General features: G+C 38.3%; 2 protein-coding genes across 2 annotated transcripts in view; one reads left to right on the plus strand and one right to left on the minus strand.

Annotated features, from left to right (window-relative positions):
* LOC135466067 (uncharacterized) overlaps positions 1-6346 on the minus strand; it is a 95693-nt gene extending 89347 nt beyond the window's left edge. Inside the window, exons 1-2 of the mRNA XM_064743480.1 lie at positions 5659-6346; positions 5423-5461 (exon numbers count right to left, since the gene is read on the minus strand). Of these exons, the coding sequence (XP_064599550.1) occupies positions 5423-5461; positions 5659-5683 (64 nt within the window). The 5' untranslated portion in view covers positions 5684-6346. The remainder of the gene's footprint in view (positions 1-5422; positions 5462-5658) is intronic.
* A 290-nt stretch (positions 6347-6636) lies between these two features.
* The window catches only part of LOC135465864 (ciliary microtubule inner protein 1-like), a 37966-nt gene continuing 22426 nt past the window's right edge, over positions 6637-22176 (plus strand). Inside the window, exons 1-2 of the mRNA XM_064743231.1 lie at positions 6637-6897; positions 20444-20525. Coding sequence (XP_064599301.1) covers positions 6830-6897; positions 20444-20525 — 150 coding nt within the window. The 5' untranslated portion in view covers positions 6637-6829. The remainder of the gene's footprint in view (positions 6898-20443; positions 20526-22176) is intronic.

Consider the following 22176-nt stretch of genomic DNA (forward strand, 5'->3'; position numbering starts at 1 on the left):
GGTCAATTACCCCTTAACCTTAAACCACTGACTCATTGCATATCAAGAACTCGTGCTACTGTACTTGTTGGCTACATGCAAAAAACACAAACAGACAATCTGCCTCTTAACAGGAATAAACTCTGTGATGTGCAAACATGTCTTTGTTTAATAATCAAGCTACAGGAGTATCAATAGATATCTTCACATAAAATGATAAACGTGATGAATGTGAGGATGTTTTAGAAAATAATATAATATTCAGTCACACAAGTGAAATATTCCTGAACATGGATTTAAACAACAATCAATTCATTTATCAAACTGCAGAATTCAAAGTGGACCAACTACACTGTAGCATATCAATCAATTATGTGTTCATACAAACCAACTGTTTCAAGCTCACAAATCACAACAATTCCATGTGGGCATAATTAAACACTATAAAATCGAAGAACACTCTGAAGGGAGCTTCACCAATTAGCCCAAAACTTTTCTGCAAAATTCTTCTCATGCAATGAAATGATAAATCACATCCCCACAAATTTGACACAGTCACCTGTGGAAATTTGCTTATTGGTGACAAGAGCATATATGGGCGTAGTTGCTGCATGTAGCACAATGGCCATACACAGCGAGATTTAACAACTGGAACTGTTCTATTTCAATGTCAGGCCGACAGAAGGAAGCTTGCACAAGGCCTATCAAATGTACGTAAGGAACACCATAAAGGAGTGAACTTCACCGAAGTCCACATAATTAATAGTCACTACATCATGTAAGGGAGACTTGATAAAGAAGGTAGGTCTGATCCTGCAGACTTTTGCAGGCCTGATTTTATCTCCGAAGCATACACATGTATGTAGACAGGAACATCCACATACTTGTTCAACCTACGCCAAACTGCGTAATAAGTTGACAATTATGTTCATAAACAAAGCGGGGTCGCTGTAACCCTGCATTTCACAATTAAACAACACATAATGGGTCTGGCCTGGTGCAAGTGCTTCTTCAAAACCTCTAAATAGGTTACACAATAATAATATTGAACATTTGTCCTCCTGTTTATTGTTTCAAACACAAGACTGTTTTTTATTTACTTATTAGGCACCACTGTTACAGTGTAATTAACACTGGCCTGGGTCCAAAATAATGTTGGATTAGTACAACATAGAGTTCAATTGAGTCATGCTTTACTTTTATGGTACAACTTTACATGCAGGTACATCATACATAGTAGCACGTATGCCTTTTAAATAAAACTAGATACTGTCCAGATTTCTTTTAACACTGACTTTTATAATATAGAAAAATTGCATTAAAACTCAGTTTGTCAACCACGGTCTTGCACTGACACTAGATGCACATCACATCCTGCCACTTTATTCATGAGATACACATTTTTCTCTGTGTTCTCTCTTATCATAACCTCTTGCCTGTAATGAAATACAATTTTGGTACAAAGCTATGCACATGTTGTTCCTCCATTATATTGCTCAGTATACACACATGTACGGTCATTTGGTTCGGTATCATATGGCCATCCTTAAAAAAGCCTTTGTTGAAAGTAACCTAACCTAACAGGGTAGGTCGAGAGGGAATTCTGTTTTATTAATTCTTGGGCTTTAAAGAAATTGACATGGTGAGAAACATAACAAAAAACAATAAACACCTTATAGTAGGGTTGGTGGTATTGTGCCTGACAAACATACTTTTAAGGATGACCTAAATGATAAATCTTGTATATACAGCAACCAGACTAGATGATAACACAAATTTTGAACATGAGCATTTTAAACAGCATTTATTTATGAGTGCAAGTATACACGTTGTTCATGCCATTCCTGGCAATGAGTCTGTTAGGATCTCCATGTACATGTGTATTCATTTATGTGTCCTGTTGGTAAATGTTTCCTGAAATATCCTAAACACAGTCATCAAGATTGACCCCTCTGGATTTCACTTAAGAGCTTCATTCGTAGCCCCCTGTGTTTAATACCATGATAATGAATACTAGCTCTGTAAGCTTCCTTCAACTGGATTAAAATAAAGCAAAAGCAACAAATTTCACACATGCATCTGCATATTAGCAGGTTTGCATTTCCATTTTTTCTCAAAAAAATACACATGTTGGACAGGTATGATGTGAAGGCAAGTGGTCTCCAATGAACTTAGTGTAAGAAGTCATACACAAAAGAGCTCCGTTATTCACTTTGCCACAAAGGTAGCAAGTGGAGGGGTATAAGTAAATGATCCGTCTTTCTGAGTGATAATCTGGTCGCTCGACACTACCTTGCTTTGCAGTCTTTGCAAACTATCACAGGCAGAGATTTGACTGGCTGATAAATGATGTCACTGAGCTAAAAACACACACCTTTAATTCACTTCCATGATGATTTGAACCAAAGTACATGTACCATGGCGCCACAAACTCATAACAATAGACTGGTAGAACGTACAAAGGCTACCACCGGGGCCCTAAAAACAATGGTTACTCAGGAACGTTGAAAATTTTCATCTATTTATTTGATTTACACCATGCTCAAGAATATTTCACGTATATGTTCATAGCCAGTATTATTTTCGGAGGAAACTATATGTAGGCAGAGCCTGCAGGAAACTGATGATATAAAACCCACGTCTTGTATGACATTTCAGCGAACAGCATGCACCTTAACTAGTTCACCACCACCAGCTTCTTGGTCATATTCAATACAACAATAGAATAATGATGATGCATAACAGACACTCATCACACATAATTTGTCAACTGCAAGAATTTCATAGTTGTTTAATGTCATACTAAAGAATTTTTCACACTAATACATCATTATATGGCCATTTTTCATGGGTGGAGGAAATCCGTGTCTGGGGTAAGTAACTACCCTTTGACAAATATGCACACCATATTGGCGAGTGAAATATTCTTGAGTGCGGCATAAAACACTAATCAAATAAAATAAATAAATCAACCGCTTACTGAATGTACAAAGCCACTGACAAAGGGTAGGTTTGGAACCCCTACCATGTGTATATTGCTTATAATGCCGTAAAGAAGTATATGTAGTAAAAACATACATGGATATGCACTGAATTATTCTTAACAGGAACCTATTTGAACTAAGACTTCATTAATTCACTTAATAAATCCTTTATTAAATCTACAACCTATAGTGACAACTCTAATGCTGTACTGAAAAATACTTTAAATAGTATTTAATCCCTGGTACAACATTAGTACTCAGTTTCATGTGTGGAAGAAACCAAAATGCCTGCAGTAAACCAGGCATCATTAAAAAAATTGTTTGCAAAATAGCTGTCATAAAACAGAACTAGTATATGACGGAGCATTCACCAAAGCACACTATAATTAACTACCATCATCCTTCTTTTCTCCTTTTTTTTCTTCTCTTTTTTTGATATTGTAAAAAAGCTGATAACTACAAGAAATCAATTTGCTGACTATACATGTACACAATGATGAAACTGCCCATCAAAGCCCAAGACTTCTGACTAAAACCTTTGAAAGCTATAGATATTAACATTTATCATCAGTTTGGCAGCATACAAGCATAGGCATGGTTATTTTCAGACTTGAGGATAAACATATATGCTTGGAACACAAGAAATGCTTTTCTGTTGAAGCTCAGAGAGATAGTGTTGTAGGACTTGTCATTTACATCAACAACAAGTAAAAAAGACTGTTTCATACCACAAAAAGTCATAATACATACATGTATACTTGTTATCATGACTTTCTGAAGTTATGGTAACTACATGTAGAATCCTTGTAACTTTATATTCACATGCTGCATCACAAAAGAACGCCCCATTTCCCTAGATCTCTCACTTAAACTAGCATCACCCCCACTGTTCAGTCAATGCATGGTGCAAAGTCACAATACATACATGTATACTTGTTATTATGACTTTCTGAATTTATGGTAACTACATGTAGAATCCTTGTAACTTTATGTTCACATGCTGCATCACTAAAGAACACCCCATTTCCCTAGATCTCTCACTTAAACTAGCATCACCCCCCACTGTTCAGTCAATGCATGGTGCAAAGGCACACATTTGACATAAAAAGTGCACGGTATTTGTAACATTTTGTTTTCATATCAGAGTAAGTTTAGGCTTAAGGTGTACTGTGACTATTTTTGTCTACAAAACTGACATACAGCACAGGGTCAGTGTCGGTAGAAGCCACAGGGTTGGCCACACTGATAAATCAGATTTTAAGGCCTAGTCTTGTTTGCCCCCTTTGCACGCATGCTGATTTGATAGTTAGTTAATCCTTAATAATGCCAATACTTCTAATGGCCAAAGTCAGTCTGCTGAAGTTTTATCAAGTTACTGTACATGTAAAATTTCTCACCCATATGAGAATAAAACAGCATACACAGGTGAAAGATCTATCCCCTGCCTCTTACACACTGGGCTGAAGACATACCACAAAGTAAGTGTGAATGGCGTAGCATTATCAGATATTAAATCACGAAGTGCACAAACCTAATGTTATCACTTTGATCTTTAAGTTAACATTAACATATGCTTACTTGATGAAAAGAGTCTTTTATTCTATTAAATTGAAATTAATTTAAGATTTTGTTTACAAAAATACTTTCTGCTTGCAAAACATACATGTACCATATGGTAGAACAGACTTTTCACAGACCTGTTACTGTGTCACTGGAAATGCTGGCAGCTGATGCAAACTTTATCAATTCATAAACAAATTAGCACGAATTCACTATACGCTCCCACACAGTAAATAAAAGGAGCAAACTATATATTTCTGAATTGAATCATCTTGAATATCCAGTTGCAATTTAATATGATGGTGGCTTGAAACACTTCAGTGTCACCCTAGGTGTACATGCTTTTAGAAAAAAAAGACACAACGTCTGCTTTTCCTTTAAAATTGGTTACATTCAACCCATGTATACTGTATACCCATTTAGTTAAGTTACATATTTTTGCTCTTACTGTTACATGGGACCAGAAAAGCATTATCCAACATCTTCTACAATAAATATCAGATATAACTATAAGTACCGTATGGTAAGAAATAATGATAATAATGAATGAAACATTGAGAAAAAAATTTTATGGTCTGTAAGAGTAAGACGTTATAAATGAAGGAAGAGTGTGTGTATTAATGTTCACAGAAAATTGTTCATAAAATAATATTGCTCAGCAACATCAAGTTCTTAGTAACATTTAAATAACACATTTAAAAATTTAAATTTTAATCAGACTGATGGCATTTCAAATTCTGCTAAAAGAACGATGAATTGTTTATTTGTCTTAAACGAGTATCCTTAGTCGCGTACAAACAGGTAATCAGGCGAGCAAACAGACAGACAGGCCTGCGACGCAATGCACACTGAGGAGAACTAGTGAAGTTGCAGACGACAAAGTAAGAAAGAGTACTTACCACTTGCAAAGACTGTATAAAACAATGACAGCAGGGCGACTGGAAAGAGAAGACAGACCTTCATATAGCTACTAAATGGAAACAGTAGGCAAAACTAAGATGAAGGTTGAAAAGTTTCAAATAGGTAAGGATCCGGCTGTCTTACGTCGTACATCCAGTACACACCGGAAGTTAGTAAAGATCGTAAAATGTCAAGAGTTTTGAGAGATACTAAAGTGGCTGCCGCCTGTACTTACCGAGCGAACCAAAACAAAAGAGCATGTCTAGCTAACGACAGTCGTTGTCGCTTCCAAATGGTTATATCGAGGCTTTCCCTTGTCTTGTTTAGTTACGGACAAGCCGACATGAGCCGACACCGTCGCGCTCGTCTTCCATCACCATTCACCGTCATAGAAGGGAGGCTCTAGACGACCACCCCGTGTCTGGCTTCTTAACCGACCCAGTCTATTTCTACAGCTAGGGCCACCTTAGGGGTAATTGACAGAAAACCATGCCAAACACCCCACATACGTTAAATGAAGATCCAGAAAGACACTCATCCCTCACAGGTATTTCCGTCATCAAATTTCGGGATGAAATCCCTGTTAACGCTAAGGGGAACGAGACGTTTTCCTCTAGAGCCCCTGGTCGCACGCCTGTCTGCGCAGTTCGGCTGTGCCCTTGTTCGCTTGCTAGCAGTTACGTCTGGAGAAAATAGCAGTAACGCACAACTAGATCTCGTACAGAAAAGGGAAAACTACGCTGTTAACTCCCAACTTCTGGCTGTGGAGAAAAAATCAGAATCGATATCTTCTGTTCAAGGCAAAGGAAGACGAACACAATATATCCGAGAGAAGTCTGGTGAAATATGGCTGGCTGCTACAGAGATCCCGTGTTAAGGGCGGGTTATTAACTAAGAGCTGTGCAGTCTATTTTTGTCTACAGCCCAGACACCGACAGCACTAGACATGTAATCTTGATAGGCACAAATTTCAGGGCTTATTTTCCACTTATAGCCGACTTATGTAATTTCAGTCTGTCAGTCATTGGTTTTCGGGCCACCCACTTGGGCCTCTAACTGGCGCGAGCTGGGCGGGGGGAAACGTTAATTCTCTTTAACTGACAGCCAGTGGTAAGGGCACGGCGTCCTTGGTTGCCATGGGTGCACTGCACCATGTATGGCGAGCCGCTCGCATATGGTATAACATGCTCGCTACAGCACAACTCCGTCTAATGTTTACAATATATATTTGTGGGCCAACTGGAGAAAGTGAGAGTTCGTCCAGAATCAGGGCAAAGTCAGGGTCAGGCTTATACTGAAAGTTTGTTCCCGGTAACTTAATTTATTTTCCTCTAAACTTGAGTGAAGATTTGAGAGAGTCGAAGAGGTGTTTGTGAGTAGGCCTACATACAGGAGCAGCTTAAAACATGGCAGATGTGAAAGCTTCAAACAAAAAAATAGCCGGTTGTAACTTTGTGGCACAGGATCAAATCTGGTAAGTTGGAAACAAACAACATGAGTAAATCACCCGGATATGAACAAAAGCTGAATGAAACGCACCAATGGGCAAAATTCATATTGCCATGTTCATATTTCTCCATGACTAGTTAACAGACCTATATATATGGCCTTAAGTAGGCCTATGTATAGGCCCATGCTTAAATGCTCTATAGCCCCAAGCCTGTATGGACCGCTTTGGATACCTGTACGTGCCCATCTTATTACACCTCACATCGTGTTTCTGTAAATCAACATGCAACGAAACAGAGCCAGTCTGATAACGATTGCTGTTATTCTTTCTACTCCCGGCATTAGACTTGTCTGATCACGTGCTCAGAATGCCAAAGTTGTATTATAACCATAATGGATCCAGCCCGACAACAACTGTGACAGCTAAACCACGTGATTGCATGTTCATTACCGTTTACCCTTATATATATGTCAAAGGTTCTTTCTCATACAAGTGGCGTGATCAAAGTGTTCCATAAGTCTGTCACATAAACATTTGCATCATATAAGATATATTGACACGTGCATGCGATGCGACCTGCATACAACGATTGGGGAGACCACACATATGCTTGTAGACTTACACAGTAAATTATTATATCTTCCTGTCTGACGGGCCGATTCCACAATGAGAATTTTGACGTGGGCCTAAAGCCCCGTCCTGACTCTCCAACATGGTTCAACTTTTGTGGACTCAGCAGCAAGTTGAATGCTGTTGAGGTAAGTTGGGTGTCCCGTCCACAATACAAATCACATAGGTCAACATTGTCCAACTCTGTCGTCGTGTAATGAGCTGTGTGGTTTTTTTTTGTTTGGTTTTTTTTTTACCAAACTTACGATAAATTGGAGGGAAATTATCATCTTTCTCTCCGATGAATGAGACCCAAGGATTTTCTTTTGTCCCTGTCTTTGTAATCTTTAGAGGAAGTGTTGTATAGGTATTTTTCATACTCCTGTATCAACGAAACTATCTCATCGTGAGACCAGTTTCTTTCCGCCTTGGGTGCCGTCATTTTGCCCCGGTCACGGGCCTTAAGACGATCACGTTATTCTACACGCTCGCTGACTGGCTACTTTCTCTCAGCTTGACTCAACTTGATGAAAAAAAATACACATGCACATTTCCGATTCCACTAAGTTGGATTGTACTGAGTGTTGTTGAACAAAGTTGAAGAAACCGTCCACACTACTCAACAGGGTTCAACTTGTTCACTCAACTTTAAGTTGACTCTTGCTGAGTCAACAAAAGTTGAGTGATGTTGGATAGTCTGGACGGGGCTTTAAGAAATTCAAATTGAGGTGCATTTTAGTTAACGTAACTCTTGAAACGTGAGTTACAAAGTCCAAAGATAAGCGTTCAAATCATGTTTCAAATTCCGACTTTCATCATAACTGGCTCTGTGGAATCGACCCCTGGTCATGTATAGGCTATTTGTAGTGTTAGACAAAAGCGTAAATCTGACCTCTGGTGAATATGGACACTCCTACATTCTATAGCCCTTTGGAATAGTTCGAATATACCCTATATCTGAGGCATCCACATTGCATTAACTTTATTACACATACATCATGTATTTGATAAATGTCTTTTACATGTACCATGTGTAAGTTCATATATAGTGTATGGCACATAAAAATAATAGTAAAAAACGTGTACAGTCTTAAATTCATGAGAAGGTGTTATCTGAGTGATGTTAGAATGTATTTTTTGTTGTAACAGATTATTCTTTTTAACATCGCGCACATATGCAACATAAAGATTGTATTAGGCTAACACCGTATTGCGTTGAAAATAACAGAGTATCATAAAATCCTTTCGAGAGAATGTATATATAGCTACAACGAGGTCATTTTCTCAGAGGGCACGCCTAAAGACTGGGACAACCATTTGCATGCATGCTTTATATGTATAGATCACAGCGGTGAGTGTTGATGCTAAAAGACATAAACTAAGGAATAACATATACAAGTTAGTATCCACATAGGATTTCTTCGCAGGCCGTACTATTTTACATCATCAAACTTCGATTTAACTCTGTTTAAGTTAAGTAATTTAGATTAACTGTTAATTAAAGTAAAGCGGTGTTTATATACTTAAATACGGTACTCGGTGTGTTTTTAGTTGAATTGATTTGTGGTTTTCATACTTCACTATTCAGAGCACTGAAAGTTGTTAATAAAATGTGACTGACATGTATACTTGCATATATATACTGTCATCACGTACATAACGTTATCCTCAGAATAAAGACCTGGTCCATGTAGTTTGAACCATATAGCCGCAGGCCTGTATATCTTGTAAGTCCATACACGACTATAAACGCTAGCCCTGTACAACTCTTTGCCTTGGCTTAAGTGAAAAGTACATTTTCTACATCAATGTCACCCATAAATGTATGTGATATCCACTTGTTGATGTTAATGTGATTTGCGTTAATTTTATGAGCGTTTAGAAAGTGATAATATATTGTCGACATATATCAATTTAGGTCCTATGCTATGTGCTGACCTGTCTGACGACACATAAATGGCAAAGTCCAATATGATAGGTATATAACTCATGCTGGGTAGTGTGTAGGCTGACACTGTAGTCAGTTTGCTGTTGACAGATTTATCTCTCTAATGGGTGGTATGATAAAACAAGCGCAAATTCGCAATATCTGCGACGTCCCACAAAAACATTGCATTTGTCTTGCACTCGGGCATCTCGTTAATTGAAAGGCTCGTGTTAAAGCTAGGATAGCTTTAACGTGCTAAAACGGCCGACAGACAGACTGACTTATATGTGAAAAAATAAAAAAAAATAAATAAAAAAGGGGGGGGGGAGCTAAAAACATAGTGACCTCAAATCCCTTAACTGGTCAGCAGTGTACAGGCTTTTGAGCATTTATATGGATGACAGCATGTGAATTTAGTTAACAGTCCAAGGGTAAATTGACTTAAAGAGATGCATATACCCGGTATACACTTTGTTGTATTGTATTTGATGTATGGATTCAAGAATTCCTCATATATTACAGGAATGGAATCAAAATTACACTTTGACCTGTAGAAGGTCAAAATTATCCATTGTGATTGTCAGTAGGCAAAACAGACTTCTTCAGACAGGCATATATGTTTTTTGCTTGGAGGGCCAGGCCTAGATATCACTGGGCTTTTCCTATCTTGGTGTCTGTCTTGGGAGATTTTCCACAAGCCATTGGTGTTTTCTGACCCATACATCGGTATCTAGGTACAAGTCCTTTTGATCTGCAGACCACACACCCATAAGAACTTTGTCACAACATGCTTTTGTTGTTCTTGTATCCATGTTAATTGGGAGGCTTTCAGCACGCCTTTAGTGACTGAAGCTTTCAAGTCATAAACGTCTATAAAGGCAGTGTTTTGATTTGCAGACCACAGATTCCTGGGACTTTCGTTTCAACATGCTTTACACATATAAAGAAAGAAATCAAGGATATAATACATAGAAAAAATGGAATTTCCATGCATTAGTCTGAATAAGCTGGATCTGACCAACGAAACTCAAGACCGTGCGAAATTTGAAGTTAATGAGGATATAAAGTACAGGGCTCCTCACGAAAACCCCTTTAATACACATACTCTTAGGAAAAATGGTTCTACGCAGAACTTCTTTGGCTTATATGGAGAAAAAAGATGGCCATGTGAAATGTTAGGACTGCCGTCTCGGCAACGAAGGCATCGGGTAGATCCTAAGTTTAGATGACTTCTTTATTGCAACGGTTAACAGAATCCTGATTATGTAAATGTGAAAATTTTTACTTAATATGAAGATATATGAAGCAGAACGTCAAAAACCCTTATTTCATAGAACATCTTTAAAAAGCTCTTTGGCAAAACCCGGTTTAGAAAGCAGGACCGTCGGTAGGGATTTTTTTATTCTGGTTAATAAACAAGATAGGGATTTTAAAGAAATTATTAACATGGAGTGGGGGGGGGATGTATAGACAAAATCACAATGAAAACTGGAGGGGCCCCACCTTTTTTGGATGGTCGGTCGGATTACGCTCAAAGAGCATATTTTTTACGAAGCGTTATACCAGTTCGAGTTGCAAGGCATTTATTTTTGTAACACAAGAAAACATGAATGTTTATATATGCAGGGCTTTATCACTTCTAAGAGCTTCAGCATGAGTCTGTCTTCTGCACAGTTGTCACTAGACCAAAATGATAAGGTGTATGTTTATTTATCTAAGCGTTTACGACCCTTGGCTCCTAAACCCGTGCTGGGATTGTTTATTTATTTGATTCGTGTTTTACGCCGAACTTAAGAATATTTCGCTTATACGACGGCGGTCAGCATTGTAATGGAAGGAAACCGAGCAGAGCCCGGCGGAAACCCACGGCCATGCGCAGGTAGCTGACAGACCTTCCCACGTTTGGCCGGAGAGCAAGCCAGCATAAGCTGGACCGCTTTAGTAAGAGGATCCAGGATCTTTACCCTGCGTTAAGGCGTTAACCAACTGAGCCACGGAAGCCCCTTCTGGGACTGTAAATCACTTGTCACATTAAAATCCTGTCAATATGACACATGTATATATCACTACTTGCCTTGGACTCGTAATTTGTAGACACTGCTTCTCTCACTGCTTGTGGAGCCTTTGCGACCAATAGCTCCTGTGTTAATACTTGAGTATGGCGTTAACAAACAATCAGATAATTTTTTTTTTTAAATACCACCATTCAGCTGAATATGTGCAGTCCTATGATGTACACCATGCATGCATTCAAGGAGAAAGGGTATTTGCATGCGTGCTTGTGATTTATCGTCGCTAACCTCACAGACGAGGGCATTGGCGTAAACTTTTGCCTGTGTGACGTTAAACTTCTCGTATGGCTTTATAATGCAGTTTACTGCAAAATATTTTAAGAGCCATATTGCGGACGGCGAAAAAAATGTACTGTTAATTTAGGCGTCATCTACATAAAGTTGAGACTTCCAGATGTCTACTTTCCTGTATCTGTGAGTGAACAATCGAATGTGCAGTTTTATCCGGGGATTCCTTTCGGCCATCAACTCTCTTAAGTCGCTATATTTAGACACGTGGCCGAAAACTGACTTTTTTGATTGGGTTACCTCCCTTTGTTGTCTAAACGATGGAGATTTTAGACGAACTGCAATGTCTGAGACGCTATTGTGTTGTACTACGACACAGTGTTGTGCCTATCATGTAACTTCAGTTCTGCCCTACAGATTGTTGGGAATTACGAATACATGCACTTAGTGACAGTATTTGTTGTACTAGAATTATTATTCGCTTTTAATTTGTCATATTGTTTACATGTTCAGTACACGAGCAAAGTTTGCACTGTGGGAGCCTGCGCTGCCTCATTTGCATGTTATCTCGTCGGGTGGACAGTTTAGACCAGTGACGGATTTCCTCTTCTCTTGACGTTTTTCGGAAAATTTGGGGAGAATAAAATGCAACTCATTTTTGTATTTAGCTGATCCATTTTAAACATTCTGAATTTCTTTCGGCGGTGTCTCCTTTGAAGAATTGATTAACTTCATTCTGTTCATATTTGTTGTGCATAATTTTGCTGCCGATTGAACAAAAGCGTTTTGGAATGACATCACTAATTTTCACAAATAAAATGAACGCACATAAAAGCGGCCAATTTCTGAAACTGATCTCATCACGAAATATGGTCTTTTTCAGTTTTGAGCTTTCGGCTGCATTCGAAGCTATTTTGTTCGACTCAAAAATGTTCAAAAATGAAGAAAAAATATTGTGGAAGATCAGATATTTGATAGCCTGCATGTTCTCTCCTTCTAATAAACCTATATATCGTACTACAGCTTACTTGTTATTTTGGGTATTGTTGAGTGTGAGGAAGTGAGCTGAAGAAACAATATCATCGAGTTTTTAGTCATAAACCTTCCTCGGAAATTTATCAAACCTCTCAGGGGACGTTCAATAAGCCCTACCAGATCGCATTTCATAGAATTCACAAACTATGAACTCTAATATTGTGATATGATGTGTTTTCTTAAGAGTTCGTGCAAATGCTACCTGTAAGGTGGTCTTGGTTTATTGCTTTATGGTTTATTGGTTTATTAATATTCAGAGCCAACAGGCCAGGAGCCCACTTACAGGTCAATTTTTTCTAAGTTTCAATTCTTAAGTTTTGATACTGTGTAGTTCTGGTGTAGGCCAATATCGGGAAAATGAACATGTCTTCACATGTAATGTAGCCTGACATTAAAATCATAGAAAGTAAATTTCCTCGGATAGGGGCCAATTAAATACTGAAGTTTGTGACATGAAAGAAAGCAATTACAAGATGTTAATAACAGTCATTAATGTGAAAAACATTAAACTGCTTCTGTAATGGCTGGTTTTGTTATCTGTTTTATGGTAATGGACGTTGTGACACATTAAGGCTTAGGCTGTCAACAACGCAGCCGTCAGTGTGTGCATGTCGCTGTGAAATATGCAGATCAACTGACGCTAACATACAGTAAGTGATTTACGTTTTCTCATAGATATACAGGATATGCTGAGAGTGGATCTTAAATGAAATACAGTCGCTGTTTATGATGTTCACTTTTGTACCTATACACGTAAATGTCCCCAGGGACTGCATGCAGCTGTGACGTATGGATGTACTTTATTGCCGGACTAAATGGATCTTTGCAAAGTTTTCCTATTAAGTCATTTAATCGTGTCTTAAAAGTTGGAGGCATTACTTAAATATTTTGATATAAACAGATGGATGCCTTAACCAGATATTATGAGCCGCAGCTGTAAAAAGATATGACTCTGTGTCACACTGTGGATTAGTGAGACTTGGTGGTATACGGATCTTAAGACATGTACAATAAGCGTTTAATGTTTTTTTATTTCACTTGAAGATCCTTCTAGCAGACGTATTGTTGTTTATATAGATACAGACATATTCAGATACAGATGTGTATTGTGTAGTATGTATTTCGCCATTGCACAGTTGTATGTACGTGCATATGTGTATTTAATTCATCGATCGTCAAGAAAACGAAACCTAGCATATGCACAAACCAGCCATACACATAGTGTCATATGAGCTACATTGCTTTTACTTTTTTTCCACTTCATAACAGCTGAGCCTCTGTACAATCGGAGACGACTCGCCATTGGCTCTTGTCCACATGTCCACTGCGCATGTCAAAAGAATGACAGAGGCGTGCGTATTACATGTATGCCTCAAACAAAGCTATCTTGCGTAACATCTCCATGACTACCTGCGTCAGAGGGATATGGAGCGAGCGTATCTACAACATAGGCAAAAAGTGAACTCAGAAGAATAAAGGAACCAACCTCGTGTTTTAACACTGAAAGCTTATCGCTCTCCAAAAGTAAATTTTCACGACACACTGCGTAAAAATGGCACTTGACTAAACTTGCATGTATCGGCGACCGTCTATCTCAAGCATGTGACTGTACAAAAATGAGGAGGAGGAGAGAAGTTGTTTTCTGAGATAAGTGTTAGTTGAACCTACTCGGTTCTTCACAGGAATAGTATTATGGGACAAAATTCCACAAGTGAAGAATAAAGAGGATATGTGATTTTGTACATTTGTTCTATTGGGCACAGTTAAAACTCGCCTTTAAAAGGATTTAGTGGACCAAGATGCATTGCTTTTGTAGTGTCGGGAAATAGAGGTTAACTGTAAAAGATATATAGTTTGCGTGAAAGGTGAAATTACATATACATTGCCGCAGTTGTGTCATAACAAATCACACCAGTAAGCATCCTATGGGTCAGAACGACATGACATAGTCTTATTCAGGTTAATGCAGTCGAAGCCGTGATTGTAATAATCTTTGTTTCTGCAGTATGCATAGATAGAGGAATGTCGAACCTCTTATATGAAAGTTTCTTCCGGACGCAGGCAGTGTTCACATCAGAGGTCATAATAAACAGGGCCGAACGAAAATAGCGCAGCGAAAACGCCACAAACGGTGTGTTGTCGCCTATATTCACTATCAAATTTGCTTTCTGTTGGCGACATGTTACACCTCAAGCTTTACACTCTGATATGCTGGACTTAAATATCGTTGTAAGGAAAATGTAATTAGAGTACTTTTTTCTATTTTATAACGTTAATCTCCATAAGCTTGATTTGGACACCAAGAACTCATTCTTCGGGGGACGTCATAATTATAAAAAAAAGCATGCATTGGCATGGTGGATAATGGGCCTAATTTAGAATGTTTTGACAGAGCGACACCAGTTACCTAAACTGCTATCGACTTCACTCTAATCCCTGTTTCCGACACTGTCATATTTGTAATTGTTTACACGTCTTAGTTTAATGTTAAAAAAGTGAATTTTTGTTTATCCATTGTAACATATGATTTCACGGAAGAACTGAGTTGGATGTTAGAAAATTCTGTTATAAAAACAATGTAGTCTATTCGCGGAGACAGTAGTGTAGGCTCTGTCACTGCGTAGAGTTTGTTCTAATCGTATTTACAAATTTCTCTCCACGCCCATTGCCCAGCTTGCATTTCTTTTGAATAATTATGAAGTCACATAAGGGCAATGCTTTCTTTGTGTCGAAACCAAACTTGTTTAGCTTAACATTATGAATTAGAAAAAGTTTTCCACCTGCATTTTCTCCGCTTTTATATGGACGTCCAACATATCAATCTGTAGAGCTTGTGGTGATACGTGTAACTACAGAAAGGTAATTTTGGTAGTGAGTATGAGTGGTTTTACAGACAGCTGAATATAGGCGAAAAGTCAAAACAAGCATACGGTAATTTGCTAGTTTGGACTCCAAATAAAACTACGAGATTCATCTGTGTTCCTGACTACAGAAAGACGTACATGCATGTAGAAGCCCTATAAGCACGATTGTTTTGTTACGATACACATATAGGCACAATGAAATTTGCATCCAGCAGAAAATTGTTATAAGATGTATTTGAGATTGTTTCCATTTATGTGCAATGTTACAATTGCTGAGACACACTGCACATAAATTAAAACAAAAAGTAAGAATTTGTTGGAAATAAGTAAAAAAAGAATAATCCCTGATCAGTAACAGATGAAGTACTCACCATTTTTAATCACTTCGTATTCTTTGGTCAATGTCAATTTTAAGTATATGGTTTTACCTTTGCTCACTATATACATTTCAAATTAGTAGCACATACGTACATTAGTACTTATTTATGTCTTTGCATAGTGATTTCATCTTTTCATTTCAACTAAACTCCCGTCATGCCATTAGCTATCGAGTCAGGATCCCCATATATTGTGCTGCATCACTGTAACACGACACCCCGAAGACACCAGGCGTAATGCACTGCCCAGTTACAACATGCTGACAACAGGCGTAATGCACTGACCAGTTACAATATGCTGACACCAGGCGTGATGCACTGCCCAGTCACGGCATGCTGACACCAGGCGCAATGCGAAACACTGACACCAGGCCAGCCTGCCAAGACTGTCACTTTTAAAGAGATGTAGAAAAGAATTCTTCCTGAAAGCTTTTACCAAAATGATTATGAGTTGAGTAGCCAGTGCCCAGTCACGATATACTGCGAAACACTGACACCAGGCCAGCCTGCCAAGACTGTCACTTTTAAAGAGATTTAGAAAAGAATTCTTCCTGAAAGCTTTTACCAAAATGATTATGAGTTGAGTAGCCAGTGCCCAGTCACGATATACTGATTCCAGGCGTAATCCACTGCCCAGTCACTGCATGCTGACACCAGACGTAATGCACTACCCAATCTCGACACTAGGCCAACCTGGCAAGACTGTTACTTTTAAAAGGGAAGAAAATTTAAATATCAATCAAATACCATTGAAAAGAGTGGGCTTTTCCTCGCAGGTGTATGCCATAAAAAAATTGTAATATGTACCTCAAACTGATAAATTATAAATAAAATCAGTGCCAATATCCGCTGTGAGCGACTCCATTTTGCCTTAGTCCTGACGTCTTCTGTGTTAGGAGGAGAATTGCTGTCGGAAACCGCCGAGGTGCAGTTCGTACATTTCCGGTAGAACTCTTCTTCCCAAAAGGCAGCGAACAGTACAGTTCGTTTTCCGCTTGACGATCGGGAAACTGGAATGTTGGACGTAGGTTCCGAGTTTACACGAACAAGCCGACAGTTTTAACGACTCTCACTGGATGAGCGGCAACGCAGCCCCAGCATAAATTACAGGGTGTTAAAGACGGTGGACGCGATGGACAGCGATTCATGCCGGCTTTGTCGTTTTTCAGGCTTTACGTGTATGGCGAGGAAAAACGGCAAAATTATGCAGCAGGCACCACCAGATAGAAAAAAAAATGTGCTAGTGTCATGTTTTTAGGTTTTCTTCTCCTTTAAAGAACTTCAACAACAAATTCTACTATAACTTACTGAATGTTTTTACCAAAATGATCATGATAATTTGAGTAGCCACAGTGTACAAAGATGTTATTTTGTCTTCAAGTCCGGAATACTGAAAAATCTTTTGAGCACCGTTAGACATTTTGTTAAGCACTCATCGCTATCAATTTCGGCGGCATGACGTTAAAATGCCAACCTGAACTTAATAATTATGATCAATTCTATCTTTTTTTCTTTTTAAATTGATTTTATTTAAACGGTAGCATTGCGATTTCAGCTTTGCTGTTTTGCTGGAATTGTGCTCAGCAGTCTCAGGCTTCTCCTTGGATTGATCTCAAGTACCTCTTTGTTCACCTGTTATCATCGATATATTGTACATAGTGTTACGTTCGATGATATCACCCTATAAGTGTGGTCTAGCCAGTAGACTTATTACATTTAGGAGAACTGAGATTATCACATTGAGGAAGTAACTTTACTTTGTGAAGAAATATTTGGGTTCGGGGGGTGGGTGGGGTGGGTGGAATCGTACAGCTAGCAAAGTTGAACACGTTATAAAGTTATATGACTGTATATCTTTATACAAATATATTAATGCAACACAGGTATTGTTTTATTACTTAATATGTACGTGTGTTGTTTTTGTGTGTATCTACAGTCATTGTAAATACATTTGAACTATTTTGAACTCATTGCTTTAATGAACCATCTGCTGTGGCTGTTTGTCAGGTTTGGTTTGACGTCAACCTTCTAATGAGCTTTTATATTTTAGGTTTCTGATTTTACCAAAATGTAAAACGCTGACTGAAAGGTAAAACCACCATTACCCCAACCTTCTCCCCCCCTCCAATCTCTTCTCTCTCTCTCTCTCTCTCTCTCTCTCTCTCTCTCTCTCTCTCTCTCTCTCTCTCTCTCTATATATATATATATATATATATATATATATATATATATATATATGTATATATATATTTATATATATATGAGAAATGCAAAGTTTATATCAGTTGTAAGTCCAACAATAGTCAGACTTGTGCGCGTATACTTAGATACTCAGCGCCATCAATAATCAAGATCAAAGGGAAAAGCAATTAGCGCGACGTTATTCAGTACGACTGGAAGCCTTTGATGAGCAGTGAGGGATATGAATTGAATAGGTGATGACAAACACTGAAATACAAAACGAGATAATAATAGGCACAGGTTTGTTCGTTTTCCGTAAGTGGCTTTCAGTTACACAAAAGGAAGCCATAACCCTTTCTGATAAATTGGTTCTTATGCTGATTTCACTCTTGATTTTTCTTATCAGTTCTTATATTTTTATTGTTTTAAATTCATTTTCGCGTCTAGCGACAAATGATTTCCCCGTCACAAGCACGTTTTCCAATGTGAGACAATTTTTCAGTATTGCTAATGAAACCTAACGTCATCGATGCCACCGATATGTTTTTGTACCTCGGTTTTTCGCCATGTAGGTTTAAGAAAGTGTGGAATCTTGACGGGTATGTTTTAAATGAAACAAATGCACAAATCACATGCACTATCTATTGCTTAATGAAACTGTACAGCCACAGCAATTTGTTTGTATTTTTTGTTTTATTTGTTTGTTTATTTTATTTTATTTTTTTGTTGTGTTTTTTTTTTGTTTTTTTGTTTGTTTGTTTTTTGCTACAAACAGTTCGTTTCAAGGTCCTCTAAGCAAATGCATTGAATAACTGCATATGTATTTTGAACGTAAAAGTCTTTAGTCTGTGTGTGTTACGTGGCACAAACCTGGACGTGACGTCACTGATCACAATATGGCCAGAAAACGCCACCAAAGAATTCAAGACTTCCCTTCATGCACTCATATACTCCTTACAACCGATGTATGTCGTATAAGCCAAAATCACCATCCATCAATGACGCCTTACCTCCGTCAATCTACTGATATCCTATACAATACCATCCTTAAACTTTTTACAGACGGTAGAGATTTATCTTTTCTTAATCTTTTACTGCAAACCACCTAAAAGAGGAATACATGCCAATTTCCAAATCTGGTTATGTACTTCTATAAAATTGGATACGTCATCACTTTGTGCTGACTCCGAGCGGTAAACCGGTTATACACACAAATATGTCGTGTGTGTTCAAGGAATATCTACAAAAGCCTACGGAAAAGTGGGGATCGAAATATCGACAATTTTTGACATGCTTCTTCCTATGCATTATACCGGTATCGTTGATGATAATAACGACTTTTTCTGGAAAGTTCGACATTTTATTTCGATATTTTGACTTTCTCATGTCGAAATTTCGACTTTTTTTTTCGAAAATTTGGCTTTCATATGTCGGAACTCCGACTTTTTGCCCGAAATTTCGGCTTTTTGTGACATGCTTCTTCCCCTGCATCATACCGGTAGCATTGATGATAATGGCAGGTCATGTGGAACTATGTGTGTTCTATTTTCATCTCGAGTTGTGCTATCCCGATGTTCTGCTCTTTTTATCGCATGAAGTTGGAGTTGTCATATTAAAGAAACTCGACATAAGAAAGTCGAAAATTCGGGGGAAAGTCGAAATTTTAACCTTTTTTACACCCCAATTTTTTTTTTCTCCGTGACGATGATGGGCTTTCGTAAACATCACTTGAAATGTAGTTAATTTATATTTGCCAAGATTTATAAAGGCACTATTCTCATTGATGTTGTTTTTGTCAGTAAATTTCAGTCAAATTTCTGACTGAAACATGAGCGTAAAGCAGAATTTGTCACAAATTAGAAGGATCACCCGTCTACATTAACAATCTAAAACATGAGTCGGGAAGTGTCCGCTCCCATGTAGGCCTACTCTATCTTCGGGAGCCTGGCAATTTGCCGCTCCTCCAGCCCTCACCCCCTCTGGAGAATGGCTGATGGCATATGAGTAAGAAAATCTTAAGGTCGGTGATTAAACGCGTATCAAATAAACAAATTCTTACGTTTCCATAGGATTTCAGAAGAGACTAAATATCGACACCAGCTGAGACTGCTTTGGATGTATCGGATTACAGAGAAGCACGGCGAATTCACTAAGGGATGGCTTATGTCTACAGGTTGAACTGAAACAGGTGTAAATCTGTAACCAACCTGAGATCGCAGCCAAATTGTGACTGGTATGTCTAAACATCGTATTTATTTACTCGTCTTTCTTTCGCAGGAAAGATCACGTCAAGCACGAACAGGGTGCGGCAAAACTCTGGCCTCAGAACTGGGACTTCCTCACGACCAAATACGAAGAGGTGAGTTGTCTATTCTATTCTGGTTATCCTTATATTAAGTCTACATTGAAGAGCATAGCATGATACGTTGAGTATACATGTACCTGGAAAAAAATAAAACAAGACACAAAAATATTTTTAAAAAATATTTCTGTTTCCGTATAATTTTCTTCAAATTTGACATGAGCCATCTAATTTGGGCTAGTTTTCCACGTTTGTTTTGCATATACTCCAGTCTCATATTTTTCCTTTCCTAAAATAGTGTTTTGATTTTGAGACATCATTAGAAATCATGAGAAGACCTGTACTGAAGAGAAAATGTATAGAAATACAAGACGTGTTGGCGTGTACAAGCCTTTCTGGCACACTGAAAACTGTTTTACTGTCAGAAAAGTAATTTTACAGTATTTAAGGAATGAAGGGGAAATATGTGTCCCTGACTGTCCACATTAACAACTTGTGTGTTGTTGTGTTGACATCAAGGGTGTTCCTTTTTTTCATATATTGACAACATTTGTGTTCCTTGTGTCAAATATTGTCAACATGTGTGTTCCTTACGCAAAATATTGACATGTGTGTCCCTTTTGCAAAATATTGACAACAGTTGTGTTCCTTATGCAAAAGACATATGGATAACTTAATTGGGTGTTCTTTTAATTGGGTGTCACATATCAATTATTTGAGATATCTGGATTGCGCGACGCGATTAGGAGGAAAAAATAGGAGAAAACTCATGACATGATGTTCGGAGCTCTCTTCCGGAGCAATACCCCGTTTCTCTTCAAACGTGCACATAGTTGTTGGTCAGAGTTCTGCGTCCAAACCCACTTGGAACGACACAGCTGTTCTGTAAGGTTGTCTTTTATCTCAATTATGGTGGAGGCACTTACAGTCTAAACCGATGAACCCACTCGTATCTCATTCCTTCCAACATAGCGACTCGTCCAAGCATGACCTCATTAATCTTAATGCAAAAAGCAGATGGAAATTTACCCACAACAATTGTTGACGCTAAAACAAATATCACGTGAAGGATAGGCAACAATACTGCTATTGGGTCCCATGTTCGTCCGTGTTCGTGATTTTGAGAAAACTTTTACTAAGCACGAGTGAAATGGCCAGCGTCGCATGGACAAAAGGGCAAAACGTCCGAGCTAGTCATGGACAAAGTTTGTAGATTCTTTTTCCTGCCAGCATTTTATTTTATGCCTGAAAGTTTCCAAAAAGAACCATTCTACAGTGCAACGTTCTTTAAGGTCCGCTCGCATGATGAGATCTGTGGTACCAACCTGTAGCATACAACCGAGTCGAATCGTCAGAACACCTGAATCGTTTCAATTTTTGTCGCATTCAACGAGTTGTGAGCTAGTCGAAAGAAATAAAGAAAGGTCCATTTTCATGCTACAAATCGCTTGCACTGGCCAATCAAATCGCTTTAAAATTTTCCACAACGAGTTAACACCCCTCGTGTCACCAATCAAAATTTGTTAACAGCCATGTCTGAAAAAGCAGAGTTAAGGCAGGATTGTCGTAATCTTAGCCAGAAAATGTAGGCTGGCCAGTTTTTAAATTACTTTCTACATGATTACAATCCTCTGTGAAAAAGCATTGTCATGACTAACGTGACCTTAACAACGCTGGGCCTTAGCAACGGAGCGTCCGCTTCGGGACC

The sequence above is a fragment of the Liolophura sinensis genome, chromosome 5 (assembly GCF_032854445.1).
Source record: "Liolophura sinensis isolate JHLJ2023 chromosome 5, CUHK_Ljap_v2, whole genome shotgun sequence".
In the NCBI taxonomy this organism is placed as follows: domain Eukaryota; kingdom Metazoa; phylum Mollusca; class Polyplacophora; order Chitonida; family Chitonidae; genus Liolophura; species Liolophura sinensis.